We start from the raw sequence: 25,860 nt of genomic DNA on the forward strand, positions 1-25,860 counted from the left end.
ATTCTGTTCCAGTAGTCTGCATGTCTGTTTTTCTGCCACTGCCATGCTATTTTGATTACTGTAGCTTTATAGCATAGGTTAAAGTCAGGAAGTATAATACTGCTGGCTTTATTCTTTTTTCTTATGATTGCTTTGCCTATTTGGGATCTTTTGTGGTTTCATACAAATTTGAGGATTTTTTTCTTCTATTTTGTGGAAGATGCCATTGGGATTCTGATAGAGATTACATTAAATCTGAATATTGCTTTAGGTATGTGATCACTGTAACAATGTTAATTCAATCCATGAACACAGACTATCTTTCATTTCTTTATGTCTTTAATTTCTTTTAACAAAGTCTTGTGCTTTTTCGTATACAGGTCCTTCACCTCCTTTGTTAAGCTTATTCTTAGGTATTTTATTCTTTTCATTGCAATTATAAATGTGTTTGTTTTCATTTCTCTTTCTAATATTTTAGTGTCAGTATGGAGGAATGCAACAGATTTTTATATACTGATTTTATATCCTGCAACTTTACTGTATTTATTATTTCTAATAGTGTTTTGGTGGGGTCTTTAGGACTATCTATATGTAGAATCATGCCATCTGAAAATAATGAAATTTCTACTTTATTCCCAATTTGGATGCCTTTTACTTTTTTCTTGCCTAATGACTCTGGCTAGGACTTCCAGTGAATAACAGCAGTAAGAGTGGGCGTCCTTGTCTTGTTCCTGATCTTAGAGGAAAAGTTTTCATTTTTCACCATTGAGTATGATGTTAGCCGAGAGTTTGTCATATATGGCCTTTATTATATTGAGGTACTTTTCTTCTATACCCATTTTATTGAGCGTTTTTATCATAAGCAGATATTATATCTTATTAAATGCTTTTGCTGAATCTATTGATATGATCATATGATTTTTATATTTTATTTTGTTAATGTAGTATATCAAGTTGATTTGCAGATGTTGACCCATCTCTTGCATCCCTGTAATGAACCCCACTTGATCATAATGTATGATCCTTTTAATGTATTGTTGTATTCAATTTGCTAATATTCCATTTAGAATTTTTGCATTTATGACCATCAGTGATATTGGCGTGTAATTTTCTTTTTATGTATTGTCCTTGCCTGGTTTTTGTATCAGGGTAATATTGGCCTTGTAAAACGAGTTGGAAAGTATTCTCTCTTCTTCGATTTTTTGGAAGAAGTTGAGAAAGATGGGTATTATATCTTCTTTGAATGTTTGGTAAAATTCACCCATGAAGCCATCTGGTCTTGGACTTTTGGGGGAGGATTTTTATTACTGTTTCAATTCTTTACTAGTGATCAATCTATTTAGGTTTTCTACCTCTTCATTATTAAGTTTAGGAAGGTTGTATACTTCTAAGAATTTGCCCATTTCTTCTAAGTTATCGAATGTGGTGGCATATAGCATTCCACAGTATTCTTGTGTAATACTTTGTATTTTTATGGTGTCCATTTAACTTCTCTTTCATTTCTGATTTTGAGTCTTCTCTCTTCTCCTTAATGAGTTTAGCCGGAGGTTTGTCTTTTCAAAGAACCAAGTCTTTGTTTCATTAATTTTTTTCTATTGTCTTTTTGTTCTCTATTTCATTTATTTCTGCTTTGGTTTTTATTTCCTTCCTTAGTTGACTTTAGGCTTCATTTGTTCTTATTTTTCTAGTTCTTTAAGATATAATGTTAGATTGTTTATTTGGCATTTTTCTTGTTTCTTAAGGTATGCCCATAAGCTATAAAATTCTCTCTTAGTACTGCTTTTGCTGCATCCCAAAAATTTTGGTATGTCGTATTTTCATTTGCATTGGTCTCTTTGTATCTTTGACCTCTTATTTAGTCTTTGACCCAATAGTTGTTCAGTAGCATGTTGTTTAATCTCCACACATTTGTGGGTTCTCCAGATTTCTCCTTGTAATTAATTTTGTTTCATAGTATTGATTGGAAAACATGCTTGGTATTATTTCATTCATAAATTTATTGACTAGTTTTATGTCCCAACATGTGGTCTGTCCTCGAGAATGTTTTGTTTGCACTTGAAAATGATGTGTATTCTGTCATTGGGGGATGCAAAATTCTATAAATATCAAGTCCAGTTGGTCTAATGTGCCATTTAATGTGATATTTTCTTACTGACTTTCTGTATGGATGATCTATTAATTGCTGTGAGTGAGATATTCAAGTCCCCTACTATAATTGTAATTTTTTCAGTTTCTGCCTTTAGGTCTGTTAGTAATTGCTTTATGTTCTTTGGTGCAATATATATGCACCAGTTTGGGTGCATATATATTGATAAGTGTTATGTCTTCTCGATGAATTATCCCCTTTATCATTATAAAATGTCCATTTTTGTCTCCTGTTACCTTTTTTATCTTGAAATCTATTTTGTCTGATATAAGTACTGCTACATCCCCATTTTTCTCTAGATGCCATTTGCTTGTAATATCATCTTCCACCCTTCACACTTTAAGCCTGTTTGACTCTGGAATTGAAGTGAGTCTCCTGCAGGCAACATATAGTTAGGTTTTTGTCTTTTAATCCATCCCACTACTCTGTGCTTTTTGATCAGTGAGTTTAGTCTATTTACATTTAGGGTGGTTATTGATACGTAAGGATGTACTACAGCCATTTTATCTCTCGTCTTCTGGTTGCTCTATCTGCGTTGTTTCTTTTCCATTGCAATTCTGGTCTGCTATTTTAGCTTGGCAGTTTTCTATGCTTTTTTTTTTTCTCTCACGTTTTATGTCTCAGCAAGGATTTTTAAGGTGATGGTATTCAGTTTTATCAAGTGCACTGTGTTTCAACTTCATGGCCTTTCAGTGGGCAGTTTGGCAAAATGAAGCAAGAAGCTTGACACGTGTATGTGGGTAATTTCACTTCTAGGAATTCAGTCATTTATTCAGCAGATGTTTATGGACCTGCTGAGTTCCAAGCACTGAGCTGGGTGCCAGGAAGCTGATGGTTGGTGAGACAGATGTGGTCCTTACCCTCACATCATCCTCAGCAGGGGCAGAGCAATTGTCACTCGGTTACCTCTGCAGGGATATAATGAGAAGTTCTGCAAAGGAGAGGTTCTAAGCCTCCTGTTCCGGCCTCTGAACACCAGCCCTGTGCTGAGCAGCTGTGTGACCTCGGGCAAGTCCCTGTGCGTCCTGAGCCTAAGATAAGACAACTGTTCTGCATCAAATTCTAAGGAGCTAACGCATATGGAGCTGGCTCACAAGCCAGTCTTCTGTCTCCCTTCAGAGAGCATTGTTGTTACTGCCCAAAAGGCCTTTTTTCTTCCTCAAAGCTCCAATGGGGTAGTGGCAGTGGTTGCACAACTCTGGGAATATACTGAAAACTGCTGTTATTTTACACTTTAGAACAATAAAGTTTATAGTAAACGAATTATATCTCAATAAATCTGCTATAAAAAATGTTCAAACAAGGGGTCAACTCTGCTAAAAATGTTTTTCTGGTGAGAAATGTAAGCTTTGAGAAAACTAGACTTGCAGAAACAAGGAAAATCCTCTTTCCTAGAAGGATGGAGGGGGTTCTGTGTTTAATTCCAGGAAAGTACAGGTGTTGGAGAAACCACTTGCTGTTCCTGCTATAGCTGACCACCCACCTTTGCCACAAAGTAGTGCTGGGGAATCTGATGATTAGGATAAATGGGGGTGGGGTGGCAGGAATACCTCTCTGAGGACAAAAAGCAATTCCGAGCCCTGCTGGCTCCAGCTGTACTCACAGCTTCTCCCTACCCTCTCCTCTGCCTACCTATCGGTTATAATTCCAGATACCTGAAGCCGGATGTGGACAAGAAATCCAAACATAAGACAGCAGTAAAGAAGAAGACCCTGAACCCAGAGTTCAATGAGGTACAAGGGGCTGGTGAAGCCACAGAAAAGCCACTTGTGCTCCTCTGGGACAGGGGGCCCAGAGGGACTGGGTTTTCAAGCGTCACTGTGAGAGCTTCGAGGGTAAGAAGAAAGGATGGGGAGGGGCTGACAGGAGAGCCCTCAGCCATGGGGGCATGGACCAAGCTGAACCAGACTGAGGTGGTGCAGATGGAGGGGAGAGGATGGCTTGAAAAGATCTTCAGAGGATGAAACTGGCAGGATTGTGGCCATATTAGATGTGGAGCTGGAGGTCAGGGAACCCACCAGCAGGAGTGAGAGGTGTGAGGGAGATGGGGAAAGCTCTGGTGGGATGCGGTCAGGGTGACGAGTGAGAGCAGGGCGAGGAGACCAGGGGTCTCAGGCAGAGCCTGAGCAACAGAGGCAGACAGGAGGCTGACGAAATGTTTCCAGAGAGTGAGGGGAGTACCGGAAGCTGGTGGGAGAGAAGGTTCCACAAAGAAGGGAGTTACACAGCAGAGCCAGACCCAACAGAGGTAAGCACACAAAGGCTGCCAAATGTGAGTCGATTTGGCAATAAGGAAGCTCTCAGAGATCTCAAGAGAGAGGCTTCAGTGACAAAGGAGCAGGTGGGTTGGAGTGAACGGGACCCTGAGGACTCCAATCAGGCAGATGTAGATGAGATGAGTGAGAATCCACCATTGTCCACCACCATGCACTGACCACCCTCCCATTCACCCATCCCTCCCTCAGTTCATGCCCTCACCATACCTCAGAGCCCTCCTGGCCATGTGGCATTGGCCTGACTCTCCCCTTCTGGCCACCAGGAGTTCTGTTATGAGATTAAGCATGGGGACCTGGCCAAGAAGACCCTGGAAGTCACTGTTTGGGATTACGACATTGGAAAATCTAACGATTTCATTGGTAAGAGGACATGATAAGAATGCCATTTGACCACATGCCTGTCCTGACTTCAGTGAAGGGCAGTGGCCCTGAACCAAGACATAGCCCCTCCTTCCTGGCTTCTGGGGAAATCTGAGGCCATAGACCACCTGCCCCCACATATCCAACCTGACCCCTTGTGACAGAGGACGAGACGGGCCCAGAGAGGAAAGGAGGCCTGGAGAGTCACACAGCAGTTTGGGGGGAACAGGAGTAAGAGGTGGTGATAGCGCCTCAGGCTGGACCCCGACCCCTTGTGGCCTGGAATTCCTGGTGGCCTTCGTGGCTGTGGACAGTAGAGCTACCCTGGGCCTTTCTTGCTCTTTTTTGCCCCATCCCTTGGCCCCTAACATATGCAACTGCACTCTGCCCCCACACTGCTCTGGTCCTGGATAGAAGAAGGGCAGAATCCCCAGGCCCTGATCGGGGAGGTCAAGGATATGGCATGGCGGTCAGGCCACCAACCACCTTCAGAGCCCAGCGGGCAGGGTGGAGAGTCTGGCCTTGGAGCATGGAATCTAGGAGGGGCAGGGGAGCACTGGCTCCAGAGGGATGGGTCTATGGGAGCACCTGCCCCCAGGTTCCTGACTGCCCCCTCAACTCCCCTCCTGCAGGTGGTGTGGTTCTAGGTATCAATGCCAAGGGCGAGCGTCTGAAGCACTGGTTTGACTGCCTGAAGAACAAGGACAAGCGGATAGAGCGCTGGCACACACTCACCAACGAACTCCCTGGGGCTGTGCTCAGCGACTGACTGGCCCCCACCTGCTGCCACACCTGCCCCTGTGTGTCACCTGGCCCAGCACTGGCCTGGCCCTGGGCTTCCTCAACTGCCACCAAGGGCCTCAGCCCCCACGTTGCGGGAGATCCAGGACACCTGCTCGAACACAGAACCACTGCAGCCCCCACTTGGAGGCCATGGAGGACCTAGCCACTCTGAGGGACAGCGAGGGCAGACAGCTGGGTCTACTTTCAGCCCCTGGGGCCCAAATGGGCCAGAGCTGGGAGGACAGGAACTTGGCCTCAGTACCCATCCTGGGGAAGGGAATGGGGCTATCCAAGGACAAGGAACCTACCAGAGGTCAGCAGTAAGTCACAGGGGACCTCAGGCTGAGAGAACAGGAGTGCAGGGGCACCCTGGTGGGGCCAGTGAGAACTCCTGTTGGGGACGTTAGGAAGAAGCGTATAGTGGGGAGGAGACTATAAGCAGGACAGGACGCTGACTACATCCGTTCATCCCTGGCATTACTATGCAGGTAAAAATGTTAACCTGAGAGCCAGGAGTCTGGTGAAGTTCTCAGAAGCTCCCAATGAACGTGGGCGACTGGCAAACAGTTCACTCAATAATTTCACAAGCCCTTAGGGATGAATGAGATCCAGGCCTGTCCTCAGGGAGTTCCCCTGTCTAGTCAAAAAGCTGGAAACAAACCATTATGTGGGGATCAAGGAATGCCAAGGCTAGCCTGGTCGCCTGCAAGTGCTGTGGATTCTGCTGACTCTGCTAGGAGAGCAGGGAGGGCTTCTCAGAGCAGGTTATGCTTTAGCAAAACCTTGAAAGGTAGTAGAGTTTCTAGGCAGACAAAGGGGAAGGGCAGTGCAAGCAGTGGGAATGGTCTCAAAGGCCTGGAGCAGAGAGAACGGTGATTAAGCCAGGGACACTGAGGGACCCATGATTTCTCTGGGGGGCAGGGGCAATGGCACCCAGCCCTACTCCCTCCTCACCCTTGGCTGCCAGGCCTGCCTGGGCTCATAGCTGTTGGGGGAGAGATGGAAGTACCATGGTGAAACTGATGTTGGTGCAGGGTCAAGTTCAATTCTCAGATCCAGTTCTCCCACCTTTGATCTCTTTCCTCCTGAGGAACCTGGAAAATGAATACTGCCTCTCATTCTTCCCAGCTTAAGCATCAGGTCAGCTGTAGTCAAGAAGAGAAAATGGGTCCTTTGTTTTATACTAAAAGAAGCAAAATGTCCTCCTGTCCTCACCCTCCTCTTCCCTTCCCCTGCCTCCTACCTAGGCCCTTCTGGGTTTGGGACCCCAGGTGGTTGCCCATGCATCCTGGCCCTACTGTGACCACTGACGTCCCTCTCAGGAATACTGAGCAGCAGTCCAGGGCCTTGTTTCTGGGAAGCTAAGAGGGAGACATTCTGCCTGCTGGGCCTGTCTATACCCTGAGTCAGGGTCTCCAGGGAAAGGTTGAAGGGTTGGGGCCCAGGTCTGAAGCCCCAGACTTTTCCCGCCTTCCAGGGGGCTTTCAGGAATGCTGGATGAACAAATGCATAACCAAGGAATTTCTGTGGTCAACCCATTACTGGACTGATGGGAAATGGAGCCCAGAGAAGAAAAGCGACCTGCCCAAGGCTTTCCAGCCTTACCACAGCTGGGGCAGACCAGACTCCATGGCCCCTTCCCCACCCCCAGCCCAGGGCTCTGGACCACACTTCAGGGGAAGTAGGGTGCTGAGCTCACACACAAGAGGTCCTGCTAGCTGCCTGCCTGAGGCTCACCCCTGCCTGCTGCCTACCCACGCCAACACTAGCAGCAGGGTTCACATGGTCATCAGGGTTGGGCCTTCTGCTGCAAACACAAAGCACACCACCATCTGAGGCCTGGGGTGATGATTCAATCCCACCAAGTGCCCATCAGCCCTTTCCTAGTTTGCAGGGAACTTGGGACTCTAGCCCCCACACAGCACATGGCAACTTTTGCTGGTCATGGAGACTTGGTTTTCCCATCTTTAAGAAGGCTTTGTGTGTGTTAAGGGTTTTACATGCACTGTCTTAATAAATCTTCACAACCCTTGTGTCTGGTGAGCCCTGAGTACCCTCTAACTTTGCCTTTTTGGAGGGTCTCATTCAGAGATGAGCTCACACCCTCTCTGTGAAAACATGGAAATGCTGAATGGCAAAGCTAGAAGGGACTCTGTGAGTACACCTACTACAACTTCCTTAATAAATACATAGAGAAACTGAGATCCAGCTGGGACAAGATTTCCCAGAACTCCTGGCACCCAGTCCAGGGCCCTCTACTGCCCCAGGCTGTTCAAGTGTAGACTTGATCTTGAAAGACGGTCCCCTCTGACCACTGGGACAGTCAGGCTGGGAGGCAGGAATTCTGGACAGCCAGCTCAAGTGGAGGATGGGGCACAGGAGGGCCCCCAGGGAGTGACAGAACTTTCAGGAGAACCCTGGCACTGTTCTAGACCCCTTGCAGATTGTATCTCCGTAATAGCAAAAGCTCTTTGAGAAGCTGCAGTATCAGCTCTGCCTTTGACCCCAAACTGGCATCTTTCCTCTGGTCCATCCGACCTACAAAGATGGGAGATTTGATGCAAAAAAAAAAAAAAAAAATGGCATTCCAAAGTCAGGTGTCAGTAACCGGGAGGGTCGCCCGCCATGCTCTGCATCCACCCTTCCTGGTCTCCGCCCCACCCACCGCCACCACTAGCCAATCCCCAACGGGCCCCGTCTTCCAACCCTCAAGCGGTAACCTCCTGACCTCTAGCGGCGAGAGTGAGGAACTGCACCTCCCGGCCCGTGCATGTCCAGCCTTTGTTCCTTCTCAACCGAGAGAACCTCCCGATGCATGGACTCTGGCTGTCGTCGACGCAGACTCTCGTGCACTGCTTAACACCGTTTTGCTACCATGTGATGACTGCAGAAATCGTCCTTAAACTGCAGCCCCACACACAATTTTTGTACTTTCGTCTGACCTACCCGAAGGTGTCCTTTTTAAGTCTTATTTGTTAATATTTATAACGACATATAATCCAAAGTAAATGGAAACATTCATTGCGATCACATTGGCTTGGGAGACTCATTTTAATAGATTTGAATGAATGGGCAGGAAAGAACAAGTGAACGGTAACTGGGCGTTATTCAGTACATTTTCTCATTTACTCTTCACCAAGAACCCATTTGAGGTAGGTTCCCATGTTACAGATGAGGAAACTGAGGTTCACAGAGGTAAAAATATTTGTACAGAATCACATAGCTGGTAAGTGACAGAATCAGAATTCAACTCATGCCTCCCAAGACTTTACAAGAGGATCAGCATGCCATGCTATCAACCACCCACCTGTTCAACAAATAGCTGTGGCATATTAACTTTAACATCAGATGCTGGTCTAGGCACCCAGGACAGATTCATCAGTAAGACAGTCAATAAACAGTAAATATAATAATGATATATTAAAAGATGACAAGAAGAAGGGGGAGAAACAATGGGCATAAAGAAATCATATGGACTGGGAAGGTTAGGCTTAAACTGGGAGACCAGGTGGGTCTCCAGAGAAGATGACTTCTAGCTCTGATTTGTAGGGGGTGAGGGAAGGAGCTATGGGGATACTTGAGGAAAAGTGTTTCACGTGGAAGGAACAACCAGTGCCCCTATAGGTGGGGGCAATCTTGGAGTGACTGAGGTCCATGTGGCTAGAGCAGGGTCAGGCAAGGGAAGAGTAGTAAATGAGGGCACAGGGGTACAGGAGACCAGATCTAGTAGGACTTTATAAATACTGGCTTTCAGTCTGAGTAAGATGAGATCTGACTTTGTTTTCTAACAGGCTACCTGTTAGAGAACAACAAACTTGTGGTCTGGGGCATGTGATCAGGCTTTGTTTGGAGGTCCCTCTCGTGATGATGTGCCAATGGGTCCAGGGTTCAAGGTCCAAATGGTACCCAGTATCCAGAACAGTGGCAGCTGGGTCCTAACCAGAGCCTGCTGAGACATGACTTAGGTCAAGGTTCTGGCCACCGGTCTCCCTTAGCAACCGCCTCTGTGCCGGCCTAATTTTCCAGGACTCCTGCCCACTCTCTGAACTACCTGATACCCTTCCAGTGCATTCCTTTTGTGCTTACGTTAACCAGAGTCAGATCTTGTTATTTTTGACAAAGAACACTGCCTGGTGCTATGACGCAATCTGATCATCTAGGTCTCAAGTGTCACCTCTTTGTGAGGCCTGCCCTGACAATCTCAGTCACTTTCATATCACTCTGCTTTCTTTTCTTCATGGCACTTATTAACAAAATCATCTTGTGTATTTGTTCATTCTTTTCTCCCCTCTATAACCTTCATGAAAATTGGGGCACATCTGTCTTATTTACTCCAGTAACCCCAGACTAAGGCTGAGTATAAAGTAGGCTTCTAATAAGCATTTGTTGAATGAACGGATGAAGCTGCTACCATGGACACTGTTTGAAAGGAGCCAAATCTATGTGTGTCTGGAGCATGTGATTATGTTATGCTGAATCTAAGCTTAGATGAGTGTGCATAAGACTCTTAATAGCTCCAAATACTCCTGGGGTACAGATGAGAAAGGACCCCAGGTACCACACAGGGTTATCCTGAGTAAAGAAGGAAAGAGGATGGGGAGGTAGGTGGAGAAAGGAAGACTAGAAGAAGAAAGGAGGAAGGCTGAGGGGAACTGAGGAGGAAGGAAGGAAAAAGATGGCAGGAATGGGCCTGGGAAGAGCTGCAAAGGCAGACAGGAGTCAGGAAGGCCAGCCATACTCCTCCACTGCATTCTCATGGGGACAGGGGAAGCAGCAGTCCAGGATGGCCAAAAATGTGGTTTTCCATAGTGTCCACTTGCTGGGGAGACTGCTCTAGGTAGGGGCTGAAGAGAGGTCTAGAAACAAATCACACCAAGAGGGGCATGTAGCAATGGGGACAGAGAAAGCAGACTCATTGTCCAGTGAATCCAGTGTTGTAGTATTAATCTTGATCACTAAGATTCATTGGGACTATTAAATGGATCATCTCCCAGCTAGGAAAACTGTACAAAACAAGTCTAAAAATGGGTGGAAGCTGAGGTAGAACACTAGTGGCAAGACTGTCAGAAGGCTCAGAGTTCAGCCCTGAGGCTGTGAAAGGCTTGGGCTATGTGAGGCAGAAACAGGTGAGGGGAGAGATGTTGGGCACACATGGTTTCCAGGAGCCACACCATCCTCTGTGGACACTAAAACCTGGCTGGGACACTGCTTGCTCACAAGGACGCCCTGAAGCAGTCCCCAATTCCCCAGGGTGCTCCAGCACAAGCAAGGCCTATGGTAGGGCTGCCTCCTCCAGAGACTGTTCTCCCTCTAAATATTCTACCAGAATGAAAGCAACAAACCTATACGTCTGTACCCCAGGCCCTTTACACAGAGAGTGTAAAAAGAAAAAGGACCATTTGGGGGCAGGTAATTAGTTCCTTTGTTATTTCAGTAGCAAGGGTGTCCTTAAAGACTCTAAGAAAATAATAGACCAAAGAGAAGGTGCCAGAATTACAGTATTAGCAGCAATAACACCCACCTAGAGCTCTAAGACATGCAGACTGTTCTAAGTGTACTCATTTAATCCTCGTAATTATGAGATACTGTTTTAATCTCTACTTTACAGAGAAAAAGACTGAGAAAGAGGAGCATGTTCAAGGATAATTAAGGGATAGAGCTGGGATTTGAACCCAGCCTTATGGCTCCAGAATCCATACTCTTTAATTGCTACACTATGCTGCTGGATGAAGCAGATAGTGTTGCCAGGCCTAGTAGAAGACTCCCAAGTCCCACCAGCTCCCAAGCTCTGCCAGGAAGGATTTCCCAGGCATCACTTTCAAGGTCCATGCTCTCAGTTTTGATCGAATGCAACACTCATGTTTGCCCAATGGGTTCCCATCTGTCACAAGCTCCAATTCTTCTCTGTGTGTCCCCTGGCCTAGGCCAGGCAAGATCTCTTATCTAAAGATGTGGATCTGGGGAGCACTTGTGTGGCTTCCCAAGGGCCAAGTGTGAACCAATGTGAATTTACTGTGTTATGAGAATCAGAAAACAGAAATCGAGATCTCTTGGAGCCTCCTGGGTTCTCGTCTCTACTGCTCTGCACCCTCTTCCATCCTCCTGCCTCTCTTAGCACACTCACTTTCTCAGCTGATTCATCAGTACATAAATGATCCAAAATGTCTGCTATTATAGGAGAACACTAAAACTCTGCTAATTTACATATCTGGGTCATCTCAGGGACAATCTCCATTGATTGTCTCTTGAGTATGGGTCACATTCTCCTGTTTCTTCTAATGAGTAGTTTTAGATTGTATCCAGATTACTATAAATGATGAGACTCTAGATTCTATTATGTTCCCTGAAGACAATTTATATCAGGCAATTACTTGGTTGAAATCAAACTGCAAATTCTACCTCACCAGCAATGGGTGGTAGCTGAAATATGTCAGTTCAGTCAGCAAAGACATTTTTTAATGAGGAAATTTATTATTTGGGTATTTTTTATATGTTGGCTTTAATGTTTCAAAGGACATGGCATAATCTGGAGAACAATTCTATGAATTCCTCAGAGGATTCATTTCTCAATGTCAACACTGCTGAGAAAAGTTTCCAGCCATCAAAAAAAAAACAAAATAAGAGTTCTCAACTCTTATTTCAGGTTTTGAGCTTAAATTAAGTCTTGAGCTTTCAACTTCTTCTAGAAAGATTTGCAGCACAAATGCTCTTATCCTCTCCTGACTTCCTCTGGATTAATTTATTTTTAGAATTCTACTTGTTTATTTATGGATTTTTAGCTATACCTCTCTGTATTATTTTTTATAATAGTGCTTGCCCCCTGTATTACCAAATATCCTTAATCCCTCAAAGTCTTCTTAGAGTTAATACTATATTACTTCAAGTAATGTTTAAGAAATTTGCAATCAAATGGATCCATTTACCATCCCAGGCTACTTCTTATGCTATAGTTACCATATATATGATGTGCCTACATGTATTACTAATGCCACAATATATTTCTAATTTTTGCTTTAAACTTATAATATTTTTAAAGAAATTAGCAGAGAAATAAGTCTTTATATTTACCTACATATTTACCATTCAAGTGTTCTGCCATTCCTTCCTGAAGATTATAAGTGTCAACTGTTCTATCTTGTCCTTAGTGCCTGAGAAGAAAAACTTTTGGTGTTAACATTTCATTACCCCAGAACTTTCAGGCCTGAGCTCATGAACATGAATTAAAAAAAATTTTTTAAACAAATTTTTAGTAAATCAAATCCAAAAATATTTTAAAGAATACATAACTGAGGTTTATCTCAGGAATACAAGATTAGTTTCATATTCAAAAGATAATCAGTGTAATTCATTATATTAACAAACTAAAAATGAAAACCCATATGATCATCTCAATAGATGCAGAAAAGACATTTGACAAAGCCAACTTCCATTCCTGACAAAAACTCTCAGCAAACTAAAAATAGCAGTGACCTCTTCAACTTGACAAAGGGCATCTATGAAAAACTTACAGCCATCATACTTAATGGTAAAAGACAAAATGCTTTCTTCCACGAGAGCAGGAAAAGATACAAAGATGTCTGCTCTTACCACCTCTCTTCAACATTGTAATGGAGGTTCCAGCCAGTGCAATCAGATAAGACAAACAAATAAAAAGTCTCCAGACTGAAGGAAAAAAAGAAGTTAAAATTTTATATTCATAGGCAATATTATTCTCTACAAAGAAAATCTAATGAAACAAAACAAACACCACTACTAGATCTAATCAATGAGTTTAGCAGGTTGCAGAATACAAGATCAATACACAAATATCATTTTTTTCTACATACCAGCAATGAGCAATCAAAAACTAGATTTTAAAAAGCATGCATTTTACACAAACCTAAAGAATTATAAAGTACTTAGGAATAAATCTGACAAAAGCAGCGAAAGACCTGTACACTGGACAGTACAAAATATTGCTGAAATTAAAGAAAGCTTAAACTATTGGAGAGACCTTGTTCATGAATCAGAAGACTCAGCATTATTAGAACAGACACTTCATAAGATAGACAGACGGCAAATAAGCACATAAAAAGATGTTCAACATCATTAGTCATTAGTAAAATACAAATTAAAAACAATGAGATGCTACTATATACCTATTAGAATGAAAAATTTTAAGACTAACCATACCAAGTGCTGGAGAGGATGTGGAAGAACAGGAGCTTTCAGACACTGCTGGTAGAAATGTAAAATGGTACAGTCAACTTTGTAAAGCAGTTTGGCAGTTTCTTAAAAAGCTAAATATACCATATTACCCAACCGTTCCACTCCTACTTATCTACAAAAGAGAAAAACATATGCCCATATAAAGACTTGTACACAAACATTCATAGCAGCTTTATTTGTAACAGACAAAAACTGGAAACAACCCAAATGTCCATCAACAGGTGAATAGATAAACAAATTGTGGTATATCATAACAATGGCATACTTCTCAGCAATAAATGGAATGAACTATTGATACACACATTTCAAAACAATTACACAGAATAAAAGGAGCTAGACCCCCCGCCCCCCCAAAAAAGGAGAGTATATATTGTATGATTCCATTTATAAAAAACTCCAGAAAATGCAAACTAAGGTAAAATAACAGAAAGCCAATTAGTGGTTGCTTGGGGGTGGAGAGAGGAAATTACAAAATACAAGGAAACTTTTGAGGGTGCATGCTATCTTGTCTACCTTGATTATGAAGATGGTTTTATAGATGTATACATATTCCAAAACTTAAACTGTATAGTTTATATACATGCACATTATATATCAATCACACCTCAGTAAAAGTTTAATAAAAAATATTAAGTGTATATTTCAGAAAATTTCTAAAGATAGGCAAGTATACACAATATTTTTCCAGTTTTATACACGTAAGATTATGCATGTTATGGATCTTACTTTTCTCAGTTAATATATGCAGACATCTCTCTATATTAGCAGAAATGGTTTACCTTATTTTTTTTAAGGCAATATAGTATACATAGTAAGGATGTACCATGATTGATGGGCATTTTGGTTATTTCTAATTTGCTATTATAATACTAAAATGAACATATTTTGCATATATATGTGTGCATACATACACAAGCAAAGGGTGCATGCATTTAAAACTTTCATTTATATTGTCAAATAATCCTCTAAAAACTTGTCTCAGAATCTTCATCAAACTGTTAGAATTAATAAGTTAATCTAGCAAGGTCATAGAATACAAGGTCAATATACAATGATCAATATTACTGTAAGTAGCAACAATTTGAAAATAAAAAATTAAATACTATTTTAAATGACATTAAAAAATCAAATACCTACAAATAAACCCAGACCTCTACAGAGAAAATTACAAAACATTTTTGAAAAAAAATTAAAGATCTAAATAAATGGAGGGGTATGTTTATGAACTAAAGCACATAATTGTATAAAGATGCTAATTCTTCCCAAATTTATTTATAATTCAATAAAATCCTAATCAAAATTCCAGCAGGTTTTGTTGCTGGTCTATCACTGAAATTGACAAGCTGATTCTAATATATACATATAAATGCAAAGTGCCAAGAATAACTAATACAATCTTGAACAACAACAAAAAACTGAAGGACTTGCACTACCAGATACTAAATTATTTTAAACCCACAATGTTGCATTAGCATTAGGACAAATAAACCAATGGAAAAATAAACGGTGCTGGGTCAATTGAATATCTATATAGAAAAATATTATTTTTAACATCTCCCTATTACCATGAACAAAAATTCTAGATGATCTACGCCTAGATATAATAGGTCAAACAATGCTTTTAGAAAAATAACAAAAGATTAATGATCTTGGGGTAGGCAAATATTTCTTAAATAGGACATATGAAGCATTTACCTTAAAGGAAAATATGGATAAACCAGACTAAATTAAAAACTTCTGCTCATCGAAAGACATCAAGATAATGACAAAGCCAGGCACAGAATGGGAGAAGATAATTGTAATAACCCCAAAGACAAACTCCATTCTTAATATAAAGACTTCCTACAAATCAACAATAACCCAACAGAAAAACAGGCAAAAGTGGGTATTAATCAAAAAAGAATGTCCAAATAACCAATAAACCTATTAAAAAGTGTTCTCATTAATCATCAGAAAAATACAAATTAAATCCAGAATGAGATGCTACTATATACACCAGCAGAAGGCTATAGCTAAAAATAACGACCATACCAAATGCCAGTAAGGATATGGAGCAACTCATACACTGAGGATACAGGATTCGCATATACTGCTGATAGGACTGTAAAACAGAAACACCACTGCGGAAAACTTTTTGCAATATCCACTAAAGCTGAACATATGTATTCCCTGTGACCCAGTAATTCCATTCTTACGTATATATGCAACATTAATGCATACATGTATATGCCAAAAGATATGTATACACAAGAATGTCCATAACATTATTTGTAAAAATTGGAAATAACCCAGTATCTATCTACAGTATAGTAGTATATTAACACAACAGAATACTACAGAGCCACAGAAACACACTATTATTACAGGCAGTGACATGGATAACTCCACAATGTTGGGGGGGGGGGAGTTACGATTCCATTTATATCAAGTTCAAAAACAGGCAAAACTAATTGATGACTATCGAGATATTGGTTTCAATTGCAGGGATAATGACTGAGAAGGGGCATGAGGGAGTCTTCTAGGATGCCGATCCTGTTGTATTTCTTCATGTGAGTGGTGGCTAAACAGTGTGCTCCCTTTGTGAAAATTAGTGAACTGTACACTTTTGATGTATTTTTTATACTTGAATTAAAAATTACTTTAAATAATACCTATATGTTTTTCTACATCCTCGCTACAGAATATAAATCTAAACTTTGCCAATGTGAGATTAGCATCTCTCGTTTTGGCTTATATCTCCTTAATGACAAATGAAGTCGAGGGAGGGAAAAATGTTTTTAAAGGTTGTTCGTTCCTAGAATTCTGTTGAAGGCAAATTCTGAGGCTGTTCAGCAGGTATTATGGCCTGTTACGATGGCTACGAATGTGCCATCAATCAATGAGAAAGAAGCCTTAGGTGCTAAAATAATCCCTATCCGACGCTGTAGCACCAGAATTTTAGGTGGCCAAAACAAGCAATATGGGATGGAAGCATGAGTGTCAAGTAAGTGCCAGGAGTTTCAGCACAACTGGAAAAATGGTCAATGATAGCATTAGACAAGGGAAGAAAACCCCTGGCCATGATTTGCACTGCCCGAGTTGTACAAGTACATTCTTAACTTCAATTATGTGAGATACATGTCCAAAAAGAAAGGAACTTTTTGATAGAATTCTCAGCCCTCCTTATGCATAGCAGGCCTGTACCTACAGCCCCACACAGTAAGCTGATGGTGCAAGATTGACAACCCACAATCTTTCCCAAAGCAGTAACCGAGATAAGAGCCCGTTTCTTAAAAAGCAGAAAAGTAATATATTTTAGAAATATTCCTACCAAAGGTGGCTAAAAATGAGTTTGACCTTACGGTATTAAGACTTTGGTTTTCTAGAACACTCAAGTCACAGCACTGAGGCAACTCGACAATTCAGATTATATGGGAATTATGGCTCTACTTGTCCAAGTTAACCTATTTTAAATTGAAAGTGTTGCTCTAACTGTAAAAAATACTAATTCTTAAATTTCTAATTAACCTATAGATTAACAAATTGCCAAAAAATTAATCTAGGTCGTAAGCCTTTGACTTTTCCTTTTTAGACAGTAGCCACCTAAGAGCCTAATATATCATTTACATTAATACATATTAATATTACAGCTTTTGAAGATATCACTTGTAAAACATGCTTATCTTAGAAATAATAAAGTATGTATACCTTAAACGATCACTTTGGAAGAGTATCTCAAATTTTTGATAAAGAACAAAAAGGTAGAACGGCTTAATGGTTAAGAGCATGGGCTCTTTATTAATACAAACCTAACTGAATTGCTTGCATACTTTCAGCTTTGTGGCTCTGAACAAGTTCAACTTCCTATGCCAGTTTTCTTATTTGCAAAATGTGGGTGACAGCTCACCCAATTATTACTGAGTACCTATGTGCTACCTTGCAGATACTGCTTAATAATGAGCAGTGCCTGGTACATCTACTACTTAACGTTAGCTAAATATTATTGTCAATATCAATTACAAGCCTAGTAACTCAAAGAAATGATACATAGAGCAAGATTGATTTTGCTGATTCAGGTTGAATCTTGCACCATCACTTCCTCTAAAAGATCACAATTCCTTTAATTATTCATTTTAGAATTTTACCAGGAATCCCTATGAACTATTACTAACAATTTTCAAAGCAAAGCAAAATTCATCTTTATGCCAATGTGTTCACATGGTTCTCTCCCTTCTACTGTCCTAGGATCAATAAATAGCATTGCACCTCATTTGGGATCTTATAAACTCTCAAGTGGCATTTGCCTGGGGCAGGAGCCATTAGATGTTTATAGTCCATCAACTTCCCCTTCGAATGACCTGAAATCCATTCTCATCTTTCTCGATGAGCAAAATATGACATTGCAGATTTGCTTTTCTGACCAACCATTCTAGAACACAAGCATGGGTATAAACCCATTTACCATTGATAATTTTAGAAAACATCTGGGTTTAAAATTTTTCAAAGAAAAGCACTAAGAATTTAAAACAAATTGCATTCAAGTTGTAATGGTAACTAGTTTCTATTGAGATGTTGATTCTGTATTATGTCTAACCACTATGCTGTACACATGAAACTAAAATTGAATGTCAACTCTATTCAAAAAATTAAAGGTTTTTTAAACATCAATTGATCCTCAAAGATGTCTGAACCAAAAGCTGAAAATCTCCTTGTCCAGACTAGTTATAAGAAACGGGAGTGACACTATCCTTACAGGGTTGTCGCCTTTCTGCAAACTTCCATTTCCCAATCTTTGACAGGGATCTTCCTAAAGACCTATACCAAATCATCACTCACCTTCCTAAGTGCCTTCATTGGCTTCTTTGGGTGGCAGGTTCTTTTCTCTCCATACCAAAACTGCCACATCTTTGAAAATGTTCATAGCATCCTGTTTACTGAATACATAAAGTCTACACACCCAACTTTCATTAAACAAATTCGTGTAACAACCTAACACGGAAGTCACCTCCACAACCTAGACTGTTTAGTAAAAACATCACTGACTGTTTTGTCTCAAGTCCAAATATTTATGCATTAGTGTTCAGTTTGATGCAAAACTCTGAATTCCATTAGTTTGGGACCGACATGCAGAAGGCATTTTGCCACTTTACTGCTGAAAAAGATCAACCTGAAAATCTCTTAAGAGGTGACTCAAAAATTTAATTTACATAAAATCATCTCCATGTGATGGAAAAACAATTCACAAAAAACACAATTATTCTAATTTCGGGCATACACTTAGTTTATTAAGATAAAAAAAATCACTAATCTGTTCGTTTCCTAAGACTTTACTACTAAGAACTTAAGTCCATGGTATACTTTTGGTGTCAACATCTCACTTGGCAATGAGTCAAGTGTTGTGATAAAGCTGGTATTTTCATATCGTTGATGGAGCTATAAAGTAGAACCCCTTTGGAGGTAAATGCACAGTACTTACCAATTGAAAAGTATGTTTTCTAACAAAAAAAGAAATCTAGAAATGCATCATACAGATACACAAGCAAATATTTAAGTAGAGATCGTTACAAGGATAATTACTGCAGCACCATTCATAATAGGAAGACTGGAAACGATGTGAACATCAAAAAGCATTCAACTTTTTTTTACATCAGTACATCAATATTAGACAGTCATTCAAATGAGGCAGATCTAAATTCCTGATAGAAAATAATCTATATTAACTGAACTATCTATTCACACTGACGATCTCTGGAAGAAAAACCACTTACAGTTTTTCTAGTAAGGGGGACTGCTATCCTACTATTTAATCACATGTACACGTAGAACTGAGAATTATTTTCTTCTTGGTGGGAGTAGTGGGGTGGAAGGGGTAGGGTAACTTTATCTCAGCCTAGGAAATTTATTCTGACATATTCAGCTATATTTGGTTATACAATCCAAAACTCCAGGCTAGAAAATGATCCATAATTACACCATGTATTAAATATACATTTGTACTTTAATAATTAAAATAAATACCATGTTGCTACCCGGTTTAGAAGATAGGATAGGCAATGAATTGACCTAGACTACTTGTGTTCTTCACGACCAAGTTACAAGTCATTTTTTTTTCCAAAAATATACATCATCTTTGGGAAACAGACAAGTGACTTATGAAAGAAAAAAAGATCTTTTCAGAGTCAGGCAAATAATACCGTCAAAGTGTTGAGACTAGAGATTTTATTTTAGAAAGATAAAGGATGGAGGCGCAATGATATTTGGCATTTTTAATTTAGGTTTGTTTTATTTAAGTTTAATGTTAATTCCATGCTGTGTTTCAGTAAGAACAATACAGATTCTGTATCTGTGGCTCCAGTCAGATATCCAGTAGTACAAATTAGCTTCAAGTTACACATACTGAACAAAAGAGGTTGAGCGAGCGAAGGAGGGGAGGTAGGGGCCTGGGAGAGGGAAGGAGAAGAAACAAAGAATTGAACACGCATGCAGGCTTTTCCATATCACCTTCAATGCTAACCTGCTTTCAGAGGGAGAATAAAAGTAGGCAAGAATGAGCAGCCACGGATTGTTGAACTGTTACCAGCACCATGCTTTTCAGCAACATTTTAGCAGAGTTTGAAACACTTTTTACAGCAAAACCATTACAATAAACTCCCCTAACAACCTTTAACCACCTCAACTAACACCCAATTAATTTTAAACATTGGTATAAAATTCGATTTAAACAATTAGAAAAAGGAAAAATGATACCATATATGTCTCCACAGTGTGATTAGCCTCTCTCTTAGATGCTTACATCACCCAGAATTCTAATGGCTTTCAAATATAATTTCCATTTCTAACGGTGACCTTGCCACATCTGGCAAGAGACAATACAGTAATGCTGAAAAAGCCTCTATGCAGTCCTGTTAGTGTCTTAAAGAACCTAAAAGCTGGGACCAGTAAAATCCACAGAAATTCACTCTTGCCTTTAAGAACTTTTGAAAACTGTTTAAAAAACCAACAGGGCAGGAACCTAAATTCTGAGACCAAATGTAAAAGTCAGATTTGGTGGTTCTCAGCGACAATGGGGAAATTTCCAAGGGGAGATGGGATGGGAAGGACTGGGGTGGTCAGAGATGGTTTCTCTTGTTGGCTTTTATGTCTCACTGATTTTCATCTTCCACATCCTGCAGCGCTTCTTTATTCTGCTCTTCACCTGCAAAGAAGAATGACAATTATTTCATACTGCCTAAAGCAGGCTGTAAACAAAGGTATCATTCCAAGCGTAAAGACTCCTTATATTTGCTACAATTGGTATTAAACCCAGACAAGCAAGGACTTCTACCATCCTTGACACCCAAGATGCCTAAGTTGAGAGGTATTGCTGGATCAAGGTCCTAAATGGTCAATAGGACAAAAAATTGACGCATAGTAAAAGTCAATATTTTTATGCTAAATAAGCTCTTAAAAGTAGACAGCTAAGGTGACCATACTATTAAAGTGACTTTCAAGCTTTCATGTGTATCTTGTGTCAAAATACTCTTTCTCAATAACCTCACCTCTTCAAAAATCAAGAGTATTTTACAATTTTTTGCAAAATTTAATTTACCCACAAGCTTCATATCAGAATACTTCGATAATGAGAAATGAACAGTAAAATGCTCCAAAGGACTTCTATAGTTTTGAAAGGAGAGGGTTATGCTTTTGTGAATATTTTATATTTTGTTTCTTGGCCAGTCACACCAAACCATAACCAGATTTATCACTCCACAGTGAAACAGCATGCTCAAAGTAAACCAGAACATTGAGGTTATTAAAGAAAGGCATTTGGACCAGTTCTTTCATGCCATTTTTCTTTTCCCTTTGAACATGATCATTAGTCTGAGGAATTTAAACTGCACTATGACATGCAATAAAAAGCCAGCCTATTCACCTACCTATTAATAAGCATTAAATAAGTCAGCCATAGTAAGCATGCAGGCTTTTGCTAAAAATTAAATAGGTAAGTTACATTTTTTTTTTGGTGTTTTAACAAACCACTTATAATCCCTACGTATTACTAGTCTAAATCAAAAATAATTGAAAAATCAATGAACCAATCCAATAATATTATTATAGTTCAGACAATCCATCCATTCATATTGCTTATTAAATTAATTAGGATGGAGAGATGACACTGGTAACTGCCTACAGACATAAAGCATTTATTTGAGGAATGCTTTAAGCAGTCTTAAAGACCTTGATAAAATAAATGATAAATGCTGTCGTGGCAACAAAGGTTAAGATTAGTTTTCCTCACTTGAAATTTTGCTTTGTGATAAAAATGTTTGATATTGCTATGTGAAAGTACTTGAGGTACATAAAGATTTCTGACTCATATACAGAAAAAGACATGCAAAGAAAGACAAAAATAAGCATTTACTGAGGAAAAAAACAATGGACCACCCAACTGTTCATTCTCCAAAGAACAATAATGTATTCAAACTTAGGAGATTACAGGGACATTCACTTTCATTTTTAACAGCAATACACTGTACGGTTAACATACAACAACAGAGCACACTTTAATTCACTCATAAGCAAACATTGGATTTGCCAAAAGTTCCTAGTTAACTTTGGCATTAAAATATTGTCAGATAAATAAATCACACTCAACCAGAGGTAGACAGGGGGTAGCAGATCATAAGTGTCTTAGAAGATTTTGCATCCTGAAATGCAGAACAAGCAGGGTTTTTTTAAGCAACAGGATGATATGCAGGCATGATTAGTGAAGAACCAAAATTAGAAGCAGAATTCACTGTGCCATGATAATGACTTACAAAGTAGTTTTTAGGAAAGGAAGAGTTGGATTTTCCTTTAGGAATCTATATTGCAAGGAGAAAGGGAGGGAGAACAATCACATGAAAGCAACATCACAGGAAAAATAAACCAAAAGAGCAAGACAAAGGAAAACATCAACAATTTAGGGGAGTCAGATTTTGGTCTTTTTAATTCATATAAACTTCTAAGAAATAATCTATTCCTTTTACCTTTAAGAGGATGAAATTATATCCTCTTAAAAGGTATACGGAAGGAAAAAAAAGTTTCCTTGGACATGTATTTCTTTGCCCACTATCTCTAGATTTTGGAAGAGGAGGAATGAGCAGAGGACAAACATTTCCTCTCTGTAGACTTGTGTATGAAACAGTCCTCTGATCACAAGTTAAAAGGACTGAAATCACTTGACAAGAGGAAAGTAGTGATCCCTTTAAAGAATTATGTTCCAACACACTCAAGACATTAACATTCTGCAGTTAAAAAACATAAATGTGTATAAGTAAAAGCTTGTGAACCACATATTACTTCTTCCTTTAGAAATCCTCAATTCAAATGCTTTATGACACCATTTTTCCTAATCAATAAAGCAAAAAAGCAGAAAACCATCTGAATAATCCTTAAACTTTAACATCCTGGAAAACTACTAATTCCATGACCAAAATTCTTCTATATTCGACATTAATTCTAAGTCACAAAGCCAATTTAATGAAACATGTACTACACTATACCTTTTAGCAAAACTGGCAAATAATTTAATTTCCTAGAACCCACAACAATTTGTAAATTCAGATAATTTGTTAATTTTACTAAAATGTCAAGAGACTGCATGGATTTTTCCAGTATTAAACTATCACATTTCATATTTCCAAATATTCTGACCAAGCTCTTCTATGAAAATTAGTCTGTTTCAACCAAACTTAACCAATTTACAAAGTGAAGAATTAAAGCAACTGCATTTCACCAAAAAAATAAAAAATAAAAAAACAAACAAAAAACACTGTTAAGATTAAAGAGAATTCTATGCTAAAATGTAATAAAACATCTTGGTGCGAAGAACTTTCCCAACTACGAAAAACTATGTGGTTTTAAAGAAATTATTTTACTTTAAAATGATCCATTTTATAAAACGACACTGATAACTAAGGAAAAGAGTATCTTTCTATATAAAAATGGAGTGACAGTCTACTTGAATTAATCAATTCTTGGTTAACAGTGATAATAAACAAGAGCAGCACTAGAAAATATAAACTTTCTATTTCATTTTGTAATCTAACAACTTGGTTATAAGAGCTGGCATCAAACATCTAAAAACAAAACAAAACAAACAAACAAAAAAACCCAGCATTTCAACCCAGGTCACCTTCTCTGTTATTTTTATCCTCAAAAAATGTTCCCAGAGGTCAGAGAGGTATAGCTTACTTATTAGGGCGATACCACGTACCGAACTCTTCCATGCTTTCTTTTCATCCCCTCAAATCAGCAGAGATATATTAGTATTCTCTGAGATGAGGGACTATGAAGAGTCCACAGTTATCTGGACAATTCTTAGCAGTTATTGTTAGAATTGAATAGAATTTTACAGCTGGAAGGAACCTAAATCTTTGGTTCACAGATGGTAAATTGGCTTTGAGTACCACAGACTGGTAGGGGTTTGCCTCAAGTGTTGTGTCAAAAAGTAATCTATAGCTCCATCTGGCTTTGTTGAAAAAGTGTGCAAGTAGATCACATGTGCTATGTATCTCAAGCCAATCTTAAGTCAAATATCTAAAAACTTCATAGGGCTAGTGAGTTCTAGAAGCTGAGTCACCCAATTCTTACTTTATTTTTTTTAAGCCTACAGCGCCTGGTCTTCCTAGGTGGTCTCCCATCCAAGTACTAACCAGGCCCGACCCTGCTTAGCTTCCGAGATCAGACGAGATCGGGCGTGTTCAGGGTGGCATGGCCATAGGCCTATCCAATTCTTACTTTAGCACCATAACCCAAGATAAGTCTAACAATTGACTCTATCCTTCCAGAGCAAGGAGACTGATAATACACATGCCTTAATATCCTTTTCAGAGCACTTTTTAAAAAGAATAATGCTCCCAAAAACAGTACAGTTGTTGATTTGACCATCAGACTATAGCCAGCCTCAAGCAATGCATTACATGCTTCAATTTGGGGAACACACCCTTAAAGGATCTGAAGCTAAAATTGAAACTTTTTGATTCCACTTCCTATACCACCACCACCAACTGTAAAACTATCTCATAATCATAATGGTCATGTCACACCAGTCTGTCCTCCCCCTGCTCAACAATCTATCATATATGAAAATGAATGATTCTTTGGAAATGGACAGAATAAAATCTCCTTTAAAATAAAAAAAAAAAGTGACAAATTTGGGATTTTATATTTAAAACAAACATTAACCCTTCCATTCCTTCATAGGTTAAGTTCTAATAACTTTACTACCAAAAACTCTAAAAAATAGACTATACCAGACCTCTTAAATAGGACCTAAGGGCTGAACATTCCATTTGCTCTACAGAATCCAGAGAAAACTAATTCCCTTTTTAGGTAAAATATTTCCAGGAGATGCTTCATAAATGTCTACTGATACCGTCTAGTTTTAACCTGAGGATATACCACTTAGCCAGAGCAGTGATCATGACATTCAAATATAATTAACCTTGACCCCTAAAATTTAATCTGAGGACGATTAAATGAACTGCTTCCCCTCCCTCCATCTTTCAAAACAGTGTGAAAAGAGGTAAAGTTTAGCAAACTTTATTAGAGGACAAACTTTTAAATCTTCAGATATCAACAAAAGATCCTTTCCAAACATGTCTTTTACTTTATCATCTCATAGCCCAAAATGGAAGACTATACACTGTCAGCATTTCTTGAAAAAGCACTAATTAAAATTTGAGAGTTTGGAGGATAACCTAGGAGTCTATATTACAACGTGAAGTAAAGAAATACGAAGGAATTTCTAAGAGTAAAAACATTCAACAACTGAAAGACACATTTAACTTAAGTTTCCTTACCATCACCCTGCATGTCTGAAGTCCATAGTGTCAGATTATCACGTAACAACTGCATGATAAGTGTAGAGTCCTTATAGCTTTCTTCACTCAGCGTATCCAGTTCTGCAATTGCATCATCAAAAGCTGCTTTTGCCAACCTACAAGTATTTACATAAATGTATTATAAAAATAAGCTAAAGTCCAAAAACAAAATAAGAAATGACATAAGTTAAATATCACTCTTTTCTTGTTTTCCCACAGTATATAATAGTGACACTGAGTATTTGGGTTTAGGTGTTGAAATAAAGAAAAGCACATTTAACTA

General features: G+C 39.4%; 2 protein-coding genes and 1 non-coding gene across 3 annotated transcripts in view; 1 reads left to right on the plus strand and 2 right to left on the minus strand.

The window, feature by feature from the left end:
• Positions 1-8,572, plus strand: part of DOC2B (double C2 domain beta) — a 31,445-nt gene extending 22,873 nt beyond the window's left edge. Inside the window, exons 7-9 of the mRNA XM_039886247.1 lie at positions 3,777-3,858; positions 4,665-4,761; positions 5,394-8,572. Coding sequence (XP_039742181.1) covers positions 3,777-3,858; positions 4,665-4,761; positions 5,394-5,530 — 316 coding nt within the window. The 3' untranslated portion in view covers positions 5,531-8,572. The remainder of the gene's footprint in view (positions 1-3,776; positions 3,859-4,664; positions 4,762-5,393) is intronic.
• An 11,410-nt stretch (positions 8,573-19,982) lies between these two features.
• The window catches only part of YWHAE (tyrosine 3-monooxygenase/tryptophan 5-monooxygenase activation protein epsilon), a 35,627-nt gene continuing 29,749 nt past the window's right edge, over positions 19,983-25,860 (minus strand). The window contains exons 5-6 of the mRNA XM_039886259.1: positions 25,557-25,693; positions 19,983-20,926 (exon numbers count right to left, since the gene is read on the minus strand). Of these exons, the coding sequence (XP_039742193.1) occupies positions 20,874-20,926; positions 25,557-25,693 (190 nt within the window). The 3' untranslated portion in view covers positions 19,983-20,873. The remainder of the gene's footprint in view (positions 20,927-25,556; positions 25,694-25,860) is intronic.
• LOC120621193 (5S ribosomal RNA) lies at positions 24,359-24,477 on the minus strand. The gene has a single exon (XR_005658095.1). It is a non-coding gene; the product is annotated as a 5S ribosomal RNA (ribosomal RNA).

Source organism: Pteropus medius, unplaced genomic scaffold (genome assembly GCF_902729225.1).
Source record: "Pteropus medius unplaced genomic scaffold, Ma_sr-lr_union100, whole genome shotgun sequence".
Classification (NCBI taxonomy): Eukaryota; Metazoa; Chordata; class Mammalia; order Chiroptera; family Pteropodidae; genus Pteropus; species Pteropus medius.